Genomic DNA, 13308 nt, shown 5'->3' with positions numbered 1-13308 from the left:
CCATTTGGCCCATCGAGCCCATGCCGGCTCTTTGTAAGAGCAATCCAATTAGTCCTGTAGCCCGGCAAATTTTTTCCCTTCAAGTATTTATCCAATTCCTTTTTGAAAGCCATGATTGAATCTGCTTCCACCACCCCTTCAGGCAGTGCATTCCAGATCATAACTGCCTGAAGGGGTGGTGGAAGCAGATTCAATCACCTTTGGTTCTTTTGCCAGTCATCTTAAATCTGTGTCCTCTGGTTCTCGACCCTTCCGCCAATGGGAACAGTTTTTCTTTATTTATTTTATCTGAACCCTTCATGATTTTAAACACTTCTATCAAATCTCCTCTCAACCTTCTCTGCTCTAAGGAGAACAACCCCAGCTTCTTCAGTCTATCCATGTAACTGAAGTCCCTCATCCCTGGAACGATTCCACTAAATCTTTTCTGCACCCTCTCACATCCCTCCTAAAGTGAGGTGCCCAGAATTGGACAGAATACTCCAATTGTGACTGAATCAGTGTTTTATAAAGGTTCAACATAACTTCTTTGCTTTTGTACTCTATGCCTCTATTATATAAAGCCCAGGATCCCGTATGCTTTTTTAACTGCTTTCTCAACCTGTCCTGCCACCTTCAAAGATTTGTGCACATATACTCCCAGGCCTCGCTGTTCCTGCACCCCCTTTAGAATTGTACCACTTAGTTTACATTGCCTTTCCTCGTTCTTCCTGCTAAAATGTATCACTTCGCACTTCTCTGCATTAAATTTCATCTGCCACGTGTCTGCCCATCTATGTCCTCTTGAAGTCTATTACTATCCTCCTCACTGTTTACTACACTTCCAAGTTTTGTTTCATCTGCAGATTTTGAAATTGTGCCCTGTACACCCAAGTCCAAGTCATTAATATATATTAAAAAATGCAGTGGGCCTAGTACCAACCCATGTTGTCCTTTGTTTCTTCATGTGTCAACCCCACCAATAAATGTTGGGCTATTTAACTGATGAGTGGTCATTTGTAGCCAGTCCTGACCTGTCTACAGACGCAGGTTGCTTGGTAATGATCCAGGCGGATTGGACCAGCTGATGGTTGTTTTTTTTTTCTCTCTTCCCTAGCCTGGGGTTGCTGAGGCCAATTGTACTGCCGCAATTTTAAGTGTCTATAATAACCGCTTAGGGATGATCAAAACAAAATGTAATGTTTGTTTTGTAGTAGCACCTAATTCCTTTTGAGTGGAAGTTCCTAGCATGGACATTTCATCCTACGCACTGGTGACATCTGGATTGTGTCCAGCACAGTGTCCAGTTAAATCCAAGTCCTAGTCTGTCTGTTAAGGTGGAAGTAAAAGATCCCATGGCTTTATTCAAAGAAGAACAGGAAATTGTCCTGTTGTCCTGGCCAACATTGATCCCTCAACCCAAACCGCTAAGATCCGATTAACCGGTCATTTGTCTCATTGCTGTTTGTGGTACCTTACTCCACTCAAACTTGCTACTGTCTTTGCCTACATAACTATAGTGACTACACTTCAAAAGTAATTATTTGTATGTGAAGTGCTTTGGGACATTCTGAGGACATGAAAGGCTCCATGTAAATTTAGTGTCTTTTCTTATGTGATGTGTACTCTTGCCTCTTATTTTTCACCTCAGTACATGTTCAGTGTGATGCACCACTTGAGGATAAGTAGACAAAGCTCTTTTCAGGATGCAAGGACGTGTAAAAAGTGTCCCGAAATAAGTTGTTAGTCTTTCCTCATTCTGGAGAAGCCCTTCACTTTTGTTCAGTGCATCTCCGATAGTCCAGCTGAGATTGATTGATTGCTGCAGCTTGTGTTCCAGGGATAGGAGGGTTACATTTAACTGATTACCTCCACCGCCCCCCCCCCCTCCAGTTGTAATGCAAAGGAATCATCTAAATTACAAGCAGAGAGATAAAATTCATTACTTAAGACTCAATGCACCAAGCTTTCCAGTAAACTGTTTTTAAAAATAAAGAGCAGCAGCAGCTGATTCTGGAGACTACATTAATGTGAGGTGAACCACTTTTATTGTTTAACATCAGAAAGTTGCCACTCACCCCATGCTGTTTACTAGTAGCCAAGAAAGGGGGTAAAATGAGAAGCAGCTCCGATGTGACTGAGATGTTTGACTGGATAAATTTGTAGGCATTTTACTACTCCACTAGTGCCCAGTTCAATTCATACATTTTTATCAGAACTCTTGGGGCCACTGCTTATTTTTTGTTGTGCATGATGATCACAAACAGGGTTGTCAGCAAGGACCAGGATTCTTTGTAGGTTAGTGTTGATATTGTGACAAATTTCCACAAAGTCCTATGGTCAGATTGATCAATTTGACATTTCCAGCACAGTTGTAATGGTCTAAAACAAGATGGTGCCAAGATTTGTTCGTTTTTATTACTTGTTAAATGGCCACTTATTGCAGAAATAAAACATTTGCTGCCGCTTTACCACCAATCTCAGAAGAGCCCTCCCATTGTAAGATTTCCACTTACCACACCCGTCATGTTTGGTAAATAGTATCGGATTATGGCCAGCTTTGTGCAATGGGTCAATGCCCAAGAGGCATTGGTTTGAGACGGACTTAATTGTGTTTATTTAGCACTTATTGATGTCAAAGAGCAGAGACTTTATTTCATCTCTGCAGGCTGGATTTGAGTTCTGATCCCAGTTTCGATAGGGCTTTGTTCTAGCTTAGGGGTGCCCAAACTGTGCTTTTTGGCCACATGCAGCACCGAGTCCCAGCAACCTAGCTATCAAAGCCCAGGAAACTCAGACCTACTTGCTGGCTTATCCTTTTTGAATTTTGTGGGCTCGGAGAGCTGTTCTTAGCGCTATTGCTTCTTTGCAGGATAAATCCTAAATCATAACACAAGACCTGTTCCTATCAGCAACTTGAGATCTATGCAAATTAATTGGAATATTCATTTAAACTTTATCTCTGGCTCTTGAGGCCTACACCTATGTGGCCCACAAAGATTTTTTAAAAAGGCATGTTCACGGACACCCTTGTTTTTGTTGAGTATAGCACTCATCCAATGACCTTAACATTTGCATCTTTAAGTTTACAAGACCAAAAGTTCATCAGCTCCACAATTCTTTGCATAGGTTGTGAACTTTTAGCTGGGCAGAAATATTCACCATACTGAAATGACTGAATCACTGTTTCAAATCATTCTTTCTTTTTCAATGTCCAGCTTGGAGAAGTCTTTGCAGGAGGTTTTTGCCAGTCGCCAATTGATTCAGAAGGACTACTTGGACTTGGAAGCTCGTGCTAAAGAGATGGAGCTGAAAGCATTCTTTCGACTGCGGGACCAAGAACGGATTAAAATATTGTGTACCGAAGAACGATTGGAACAGGTAAGACCCTTCGCTTCAAATCGATACAGACCTCATTCCTATTAGATGCCAACAGCTGGATAATCCCAGCAGACTATTGTCTAAAACGGCTGGATAATTGGGCCGTTTTAGACAATAGTCTGCTGGGATGCCATGTGCAGGGATGTAATAATGAAGTATATTAGCCCTTTCTTGCCTAGGAATTTCTGATTTTTGCTATTCAGCCTTCATTTTGAATAGGAAAGAGTTAATGTACTTTTAATAGTCATAGTTTTTGTAACAATCAAGAACAGAGCATCAGTCTATAATGAAAAAAACTTGCATTTCCTGTCTTTTAAAAAAAAACTCTTTCTACACATTTTTGTCACACATTTGTCAATGTTTTCCCATTATAAATTCCAGTGTCCCCATTTATAATGGGAACTGCCTATATAAACTTGTCATGTTGTAATTACACCCTCTTATCATTGGTGATCCTGTAGCACCTCAGTTTGCATCTCCCAGCTCTTCGCCCTGTACTGCAGAGAAACTCGTATGCTCCAACCAGCTCTGCTTCTCTACTTCCCAAATTGTCGCCAGTTTTGCCATTTAACTATAATATAAAATCAAAGTATTATATAAAAATGAGGACAGAATATAAGACTTCAAAATGGAGAATGAACTCCAACTCCCAACCTCCAACCCTGCTTCATGTGAAGCCAACACTTGGTCCTGTTTGCCTGTGTGCAATGCCATAGAAGATGGATTAGTATTTACCTAATTATAAAACAATGAGAAGGTTCTGCCTTTACCATAGGATTCAGCATCAGAGGGATTGCTTGGCATAAGGAAAGTTGAATACTGAAATAAGTTGCTTGGTAAATGCTTACTTTCACACACTATTGGAATATGCCATCCCCTCACTAGGTCTCACTAAGTCATGCTAAGGCCGTGGGCTGGCGAGCTGCATCCAAGCTTCTGTACTGCTCTGAATTGAGTCGCACAGGAGGCAAATGTGGCTTGCCCTCCCTTTTGAGAAATAACCTTGTCGTATTGTCGGAGGGAGGCACCGAGTGGAGGTAAAGATCCCACAGCTTTGTGGCACTGGGATTAATATTTTAATGAAAAATTCTGATTGCTCTATTGTCTGAAATGATCTATATTTTTAGGCAGAAGCTCTGACGCAGTATAATGAAATGCTGTGACACTGAGGAAAAATGACTTTTCCCAGCGTTTTTGCAGTGAATCTTGGCTAGTCATAGCCCTTAATTATATGTACTCCTAACCTATTTCAGCTATTTTTCTGGTTAATAAGTTTGAACACTCAGGAAGATTTATTGATTTAGAGATAACAGTTGAGATATCCCAACACATGTTTGTAATAATCACAGCTCCTGTTAGTAGCTTCTCTCCAAATAGTTCTATGTTCAGGCCTGCTGTATATTCGAGAAACCAGAAAATGTCAGAAATAATGACGTTAGGAACCTAGGATCTCCGAGCTTCAGCCTAAAAATTGCGACAATTTCAGTGAAATCAGCAGGTAAAATAAAATCTTACTGTCTCAAGAAACTGGGGTCTATGTCATGCTGTTAGGAGAAGGCACTGAGTGGAAGCAAAGTGATTTCCCAAAAAGGAAATCTGGAATCACTGGAGGTTAAGGCATCTCTTGCAGAAAAAGCCCATTTGGCTCTGTACGTTTCCTTTTAAGATTTAAGAAAGTGAAACAAACAAAATATCAAACTTGTTTTTTCTTTTCATTAAGTGCATGTCAGTGGATATAATACATAGCTGGTGCAAAAGCAGACATTACACTAAAGTACAGCTATAATTAGTGGATATATATATCCAATAACAATAAAAGCCATCATTACAGCTGCTACCTGAACTAAACCCTGGATAGCTACTGGAGAACTGTAAGAACTAATAAATAATTGATAAGTACTGTGCAAAAGATAGATGAATAGCCAACAAAAAAAAAGCATTTATCTCTTTCATATTACTTGCTACTCCATAGACTGTCTCCCTACTCAAGGCCTTGTCCTGTCCAGAGCCGAAGAGAAATCCACATAAGAGTTTCCTTACCTTCAGGAACACCACAAAAGGTTGCCAGGAGGGTAAAACTGGCTTGCGTGCTTCTCAAAGGTTATTATTGAAAGTACTTTAGTAAACCTAATTGGTACTGAGGAACTGCTGCACGGTTGGAGGTGCCATCTTTCAGATGTGATGTTAAACTGAGGTCCTATCTACTCTCTCAGGTGGATGTAAAAGGTCCCTTGGCACTATTCGAAGAAGAGCAGCGCAGGCTGTCCCGGTGTCCTGGCTGATATTTAACCCTCAACCAGCCTCACCAAAAATCAGATTATCTGGTAATTTGCTGTGCGCAAATTGGCATGTAGTTTGCCAAAATTACAACAGCAGCCGCACTTCAAAAGTGCATAGTTGACTGTGAAGAGGTTCAGGATGTCTTGACATGAAAGGCGTTATATTAATGCAAGTTTTTTTTTCTTTCTATAGGTTACTGCATATGTAAAGAATATCTCTCAAACTGAGCATTCAAATAAAGCTACTATTCTTTCAAAGTAATAGAAAATGCAATTGATTTGTCTAGATAGTTTGACCATGGGGCTAAGAATGCTATGTCAGAATTTTCTACGTGAATCAATTACGTGTCACTAATTCTGGTTCTTCTAATTTGACAGGCCTCCTGTAAGTTTGAACGTAGCCAGGCATCCTCCGCTCGGCGCCACGGCCACCTGCTGGAGCAGAAGCAGCGAGTTGAAGAAAATCTGAAAGAAAATGAGAATCTCCTATCCGAGTTGGGGAATAAAATAATTTCAGATGGTAAAAGTACATCGGTGCCTCAGGTAAGGGAGGGGTTAACTTCTGTTGGAATGTGAGTCATACCTGTTCCTTCTGGGCATATTGTTTGAGCTTGACACATTGTAATAATTGTTTCCTGTTCCTTTCCACTGCTTTACCTATTAAAATGGCTAAAACTAACTTTGGTACTAAATTGTGTGGAAAATTTACATTATCAAGTCAGACTACGGCTCAAAAAGGTTGTGTGACCTTTTAAGTCAGAAGGCCACACATTCAAGTCTCAAGGCTGCTTGTCATTTCATTTTTCCGCCTTCTGCTGCATGAGTTCAGGTTTCACCTGTGCTGCTAAATGGAGAACCCAGCAGAAACAAAAGTGCTCCATATCAGGGTTGGTTTTGGGGCACTAACCACTGCAGTTTCACCTGCCAATCAATGACTAGCAGCAATAACAGCAGTTCTGGAGATGACCATGATCTAGACCCTCCAATCCTCCGGGCATGAATGTATGTGTAGATTACATGAGAGAATAGGAGACCATGGAAAGCAGCTATACCTCCAGAAAGTGAAGGGAAGAGGGGTTAGGTACCATATCTTTTGTATTCATTTGGAATTTTTCCCACTTTTTTTCCCTAAATAATTTATTACTGAATAGGTTGTGAAACTGAGTTTGCAGAACCTTCTATTAGAGACTAAAATGAGCAACTTCAAGCAACACAGCAGTTACATCACCCACCTGATGACGCTGCAGGATCGAGATAGTCGACAGACAGAAAAGTAAGGAACTGATACATTGCTGTTGATATGGAAGATTCCAGTTTTTAAGAATTCTTTAATGACTCCCCCGATGGCTGAATCATTAGATGCCCCTTGAATATGTGGTGTACTAATTCATACAGATCGGGAAGGTCCCAGGTTTGATTTCTATCCTGTGCTGAGTTGGCTGATCTGAAACAAAATTGGGTAATTCGGCTTCTAAAATTGTCCTCCGTGCCCAAGAGCTAGGGAGGGAGGGTGGGGGGTGGAAATCAGCCAGGGTTCCTGCTTTTGACTGCTATCAGTGCCTCCTGCTAGTGAGGTGCATATGTGTTGAGTGAGGACATGGTTGAGCATGGCTGTGATGCCTTTCAAGGTTGAATAATCTGACTCTCTCTGTCCCGACTCTCATAAGCACAACTACTTGCGTGGTATGCCAGTCGCCTGTGGAGCTACAATTTCAATTAGAAGAGATAAGAACACAAGAAATAGGAGCAGGAGTAGGCCAATCGTCCCCTCGAGCCTGCTCAGCCAATCAATAAGATTATGGCTGATCTGATCCTAACCTCAAATCGAAATTCATGTCCAATTTCCTGCCCGCTCCCCGTAACCCCTAATTCCTTTTACTTCTAGGAAACTGTCTATTTCTGTTTTAAATTTATTTAATGATGTAGCTTCCACAGCTTCCTGGGGCAACAAATTCCACAGACCTACTACCCTCTGAGTGAAGAAGTTTCTCCTCATCTCAGTTTTGAAAGAGCAGCCCCTTATTCTAAGATTATGCCCCCTCGTTCTAGTTTCACCCATCCTTGGGAACATCCTTACCGCATCCACCCGATCAAGCCCCTTCACAATCTTATATGTTTCAATAAGATAAGAACATAAGAAATTGGAGCAGGAGTAGGCCAATCGGCCCCTCGAGCCTGCTCCGCCATTCAATAAGATCATGGCTGATCTGATCCCAACCACAAATCTAAAGAACACAAGAAGTCGGAGCAGGACCCGGCCACACAGCCCCTGGGCCCTCTGCGCCACCCACAGGGCATTGACCGATCCGAACTCAGCTTCATGTCCAATTTCCTGCCCGCTCCCCATAACCCCTAATTCCCTTTACTTCTAGAAAACTGTCTATTTCTGTTTTAAATTTATCTAATGATGTAGCTTCCACAGCTTCCTGGGGCAGCAAATTCCACAGACCTACCACCCTCTGAGTGAAGAAGTTTCTCCTCATCTCAGTTTTGAAAGAGCAGCCCCTTATTCTAAGATTATGCCCTCTAGTTCTAGTTTCACCCATCTTTGGGAACATCCTTACTGCATCCACCCGATCAAGCCCCTTCACAATCTTATATGTTTCAATAAGATTGCCTCTCATTCTTCTGAACTCCAATGAGTAGAGTCCCAATCTACTCAACCTCTCCTCGTATGTCCGCCCCCTCATCCCTGGGATTAACCGAGCGAACCTTCTTTGTACTGCCTCGACAGCAAGTATGTCTTAAGTATGGAGACCAAAACTGTATGCAGTATTCCAGGTGCGGTCTCACCAATACCTCCCTGTTTTTATATTCTGTCCCCCTAGCAATAAAAGCCAACATTCCGTTGGCCTTCTTGATCACCTGCTGCACCTGCATACTAACTTTTTGATTTTCTTGCACTAGGACCCCCAGATCCCTTTGTACTGCAGTACTTTCCAGTTTCTCGCCATTATGATAATAACTTGCTCTCTGATTTTTCCTGCCAAAGTGCATAACCTCACATTTTCCAATATTGTATTGCATCTGCCAAATCTCCGCCCACTCACCCAGCCTGTCTATATCCCCTTGTAGGTTTTTTATGTCCTCCTCACTCTCTACTTTCCCTCCCATCTTTGTATCATCTGCAAACTTTGATATGTTACACTCTGTCCCCTCCTCCAAATCGTTAATATAGATTGTAAAGAGTTGGGGACCCAGCACCGACCCCTGCGGAACACCACTGGCTACTGGTTGCCAGTCCGAGAATGAACCATTTATCACAACTCTCTGCTTCCTGTTAGATAACCAATCCTCCACCCATGCCAGAATATTACCCCCAATCCAGTGATTCTTTATCTTGAGCAATAATCTTTTACGTGGCATCTTGTCGAATGCCTTCTGGAAGTCTAAATACACTACGTCCACTGGTTCCCCTTTATCCACCCTGTACGTTATGTCCTCAAAGAACTCAAGCAAATTTGTCAGACATGACTTCCCCTTCGTAAAGCTATGCTGACTTTGTCCTGTTAAATTATGTTTATCCAAATGTTCCGCTACTGTCTCCTTAATAATAGACTCCAAAATTTTACCCACCACAGATGTTGGGCTAACTGGTCTATAATTTTCAGCCTTCTGCCTACTACCCTTTTTAAATAAGGGTGTTACATTAGCAGTTTTCCAATCTGCCGGGACCTTTGCCGAGTCCAGGGATTTTTGGAAAATTATTACCAAAGCATCCACAATCCCTACTGCCACTTCCCTCAAGACCCTCGGATGTAAGCCATCAGGTCCAGGGGATTTATCCGCCTTGAGTCCCATTAATTTACTGAGTACCAATTCCTTAGTGATTTTAATCGTATTTAGCTCCTCCTCCCCTAGAGCCCCCTGTTTGTCCAGTGTTGGGATATTCTTAGTGTCCTCTACCGTAAAGACTGAAACAAAATATTTGTTCAGCATTTTTGCCATCTCCATGTTTCCCACCATTAATTTCCCGGTCTCATCCTCTAAGGGACCTACATTTGCCTTAGCCACCCTTTTTCTTTTTATATAACTATAGAAACTCTTGCTATCTGTTTTTATATTTTTTGCTAATTTATTTTCATAATCTATCTTCCCTTTCTTAATCAATCCTTTAATTACTTTTTGCTGTCTTTTGAAGACTTCCCAATCTTCTATCCTCCCACTAAGTTTGGCTACCTTATATGTCCTTGTTTTTAGTCGGATACTATCCTTAATTTCTTTACTTAGCCACGGGTGGCTGTCATTTCTTTTAGACCCTTTTTTCCTCGGTGGAATATATATTTTTTGAAAGTTGTAAAATAACTCCTTAAATGAACACCACTGCTCATGTACCATCTTACCCTTTTAATCTATTTTCCCAGTCCACTTTAATCAATTCCGCTCTCATATCATCATAGTCTCCTTTATTCAAGCTCAGTACGCTTGTTTGAGAACCAACCTTCTCACCCTCTAATTGGATATGGAATGTAACCATGTTATGGTCACTCATTCCAAGGGGATCCTTAACTAGGACATTATTAATTAATCCTGGCTCATTGCACAGGACCAGGTCCAAGGTTGCTTGCCCCCTTGTAGGATCAGTTACATACTGCTCAAGAAATCCATCCCTAATATACTCAATAAACTTTTCCTCAAGGCTGCCCTGCCCAATTTGATTTGTCCAGTTAATATGATAGTTAAAATCCCCCATAATTATAGCTATTCCCTTATTACATGCCCCGACTATTTCCTGATTAATACTTCGTCCAGCAGAGTTGCAACTATTAGGAGGCCTATATACTACGCCCACTCGTGTTTTTTTCCCCCTTATTATTCCTTATCTCTACCCAAACTGTTTCATTATTCTGATCCTTTGTCCCAATATCATTTCTCTGTATTAGTGATTCCTTCCTTTATTAACATAGCCACCCCACTTCCCCTTCCTTCCTGCCTGTCCTTCCTGATTGTTAAATACCCTGACATATTTAATTCCCAGTCGTTGTCACCCTGCAGCCATGTTTCTGTAATGGCCACAAGATCATACCCATACGTAGTTATTTGTGCCGTTAACTCGTCCATTTTGTTACGAATGCTACGTGCATTCAGATAAAGAACTTTCAAATATGTTTTGTGACACTTAGTTCCTGCTTTTTCATTTTTTAACACTTTACCTTTTACTCCATACCTTCTGTCCCTTCCTGACACGCTTTCCTCTGTCTCCCTGATCAGGTTCCCAACCCCCTGCCACAGCTTTGATGCTGGGTTAATCGCCTTACGCCTTCTAGTTTTTATTTTATCTGTCGTGCCTAATGGGGTAAAAAATTGGAAAAATAAATGGCATGGAAAATGAAAGACAAACGCCCAAAACAAGCACCACAGTGCTAATGGAAGAAAAAGATGGTTCATCATCAGTACCTGGGCTGGGGGAACATAGACCAAGAAATCACAGCTTCAAGAGGTGACAAAAGTATTGGTTCCTCAGGTCTAGTACCAGTGAACTCTATCCAGCAGAGCCTCCCTGGGTATGGAGGATTGATGGTGCATTGCCTGCAATACATTGGGAATAGTTTGGAGAAACTTGAGAATCTTTTCTGGCCTATCTTCTAGATTGGCTGGCCCCAGGAGGAATACAATACTCTCTGTAACTATTACCATATGATTGGAATGTTGTGTAGTAAACATAGAGCAAAAGTAATAACTTATGCCAAGAACAAGAGGAGTTTGCATAGGGGGTCCTAGTAGGCAATGAATGGGGATTTGACTGTGATTCCCATTAGATTTGATTCTCCTTGTTGTGGCAGTCCAGAGATGTTAAATGTATGGTAAAGACTGCCAACTGCCACGCAAATCCTTACCATGGCCTGTTGGGTCAGACACTAACTCAATATAGTGCTCTTTCCAGACCCCGAGGATACCCTCAAGGGCTTGTTGGAGAGTACCAGACTTGTCAGACATTGACTCCAGTCCAGAGGAACCTATTTGACCATGATTGCCAACAGACTTTATCCAGTGGAAAAACGACTTGGGGTCAGTCTTATTTATTTGCACGCCCTTGCAGAATAATGCAGCCCAGTAATCCCACTTCCCCTCCTTAATGACCTTTTGGTCTCACAGCAGGCTGCATTATAATTTACCTTTGCAGCAGCTCTTGATCGCTTTAAAGGCGCTTCACGTTTGCCTCCTGCCCCTTCTCCTTACCTTAACAGGGTGTTGCTTCGTAAATGAGTGGTTAGCAAGCTCCAGCTCCAGTTTGTTCTTGACTTCATTGCTGAGGCAAGAAAGCCATGGACCATCATCTGCTGTTGAGTATACTGTATTAGTGGTTGCAAAGCCCAATCCCAGGCGTTATGGTTGGCAGTATCATTCTCCTGACTGATTTTCTTTGGCTCAGTCACTTGTAACCCAGAGGCTCCAACTTGGTAGTCACCCTTTGAAGGGTTCACATCGTAGCCTGTCTTTTTTTCTCCACAGATGCTGACTGTCCTGTGTGTTTCCAGTATTTTTTGTTAATTACAGTCTGATGCTGTAAAGTGCTTAAGTGGGAAACGTGAGATGGTTTAATGGAAGAAGTGATTTAAGCACGAGACCAAAGGAAGCATAATGAGAAGGAGGAATCACGTGCCAGCAATACCTCATAGTAAAATCTAAAAGATCAGGTACATCGCCACAGTTGGCTGGTGACTGCTTATCAAAAGTGGAGAGTGAGCAGCAGTGGAATGCCCTATTATGATGAGTGGTGAATGCCAAAATACTAGCAACAGTTTGCAGATTAGTGGCAAAATCTGATTCAGGTCAAACTGTTCCAGGAAGTAAGTCCTAGCCTCCTGGGAAGATGGAAAGGGGATTGCGAAAGAGTTGGCTGTCACTACATTTGAGTAATGAAACTGATTGCCTCTTTTTGCAAATTTAGGTTAGTGACCACCCTGCTGCAGATTGTGCGGAAGCAGTTTTATACACTGAAAGAAGCTGACCTTGCAACCACAGACGCGGTGTCACAATTCAATGAGCTGGAGCGTCTTGTACGAGGAGAAAAAATTGTCCTATGGGCAGATCAAATTAACGCAGAAGAATCTAAAGAGAATCAACAATCAGAAATAACAGCTCTTACTACATTTTCTAAACTACATTTGCTACCTGAAAACCTATTTGAATTTACTGGTAAGCCTGTTTCCTCTTCTTTATGTCCTGTAGGCACATCTACATACAACTACAGACAAGAATATGTACTGCTAGGATTATAAAGCTGTGCAACATTTTTCCTCGAAATTTAATGCCATTGTTTTTTTTAAAAAATGCTTTTTCCATTTTTTCATTGCAGTGTGTGTCATCATTAGAAGTTAACCCCAGTTGACTTGTAATTCAATTCTTACTGGTAAATTTGTTCATCCCGTTTTTAATAAGCATTTTAATACTGTTTTCCAATTTTTATCACTTACTGACAGTGCAAAGTTAGTACTCTTTCTTCATGTGGTGTTTAAATGTTTTTGTTTAGGAAGGTGCATCATTCTTCAGGCCATGCGCCTGCTTTCCCTCATCCTCATCCCACCTCCATCGATTATACCTGCACCCACAGGTCCTTACTCTGGGCCAGGGTGAAAATAGCAGAGGAAACTTAAATGATTGCTCGGGGAAAAATGCATTGCTTAGTGGCCATACGGCCACACTAATCTGATTAAGTCCAGGTTCA

At 41.6% G+C, this 13308-nt stretch overlaps 1 protein-coding gene across 1 annotated transcript in view; it reads left to right on the top strand.

The window, feature by feature from the left end:
• Window positions 1-13308, top strand: part of LOC137305600 (kinesin-like protein KIF18A) — a 75774-nt gene that overhangs the window by 38757 nt on the left and 23709 nt on the right. The window contains exons 11-14 of the mRNA XM_067974456.1: window positions 3198-3360; window positions 6018-6182; window positions 6791-6912; window positions 12532-12779. Of these exons, the coding sequence (XP_067830557.1) occupies window positions 3198-3360; window positions 6018-6182; window positions 6791-6912; window positions 12532-12779 (698 nt within the window). The remainder of the gene's footprint in view (window positions 1-3197; window positions 3361-6017; window positions 6183-6790; window positions 6913-12531; window positions 12780-13308) is intronic.

This window comes from Heptranchias perlo, chromosome 40 (assembly GCF_035084215.1).
Source record: "Heptranchias perlo isolate sHepPer1 chromosome 40, sHepPer1.hap1, whole genome shotgun sequence".
NCBI classification, from domain to species: Eukaryota; Metazoa; Chordata; class Chondrichthyes; order Hexanchiformes; family Hexanchidae; genus Heptranchias; species Heptranchias perlo.
Note: the sequence above shows the minus strand (reverse complement) of the source record. Positions and strands in the feature narration are given on the sequence as shown.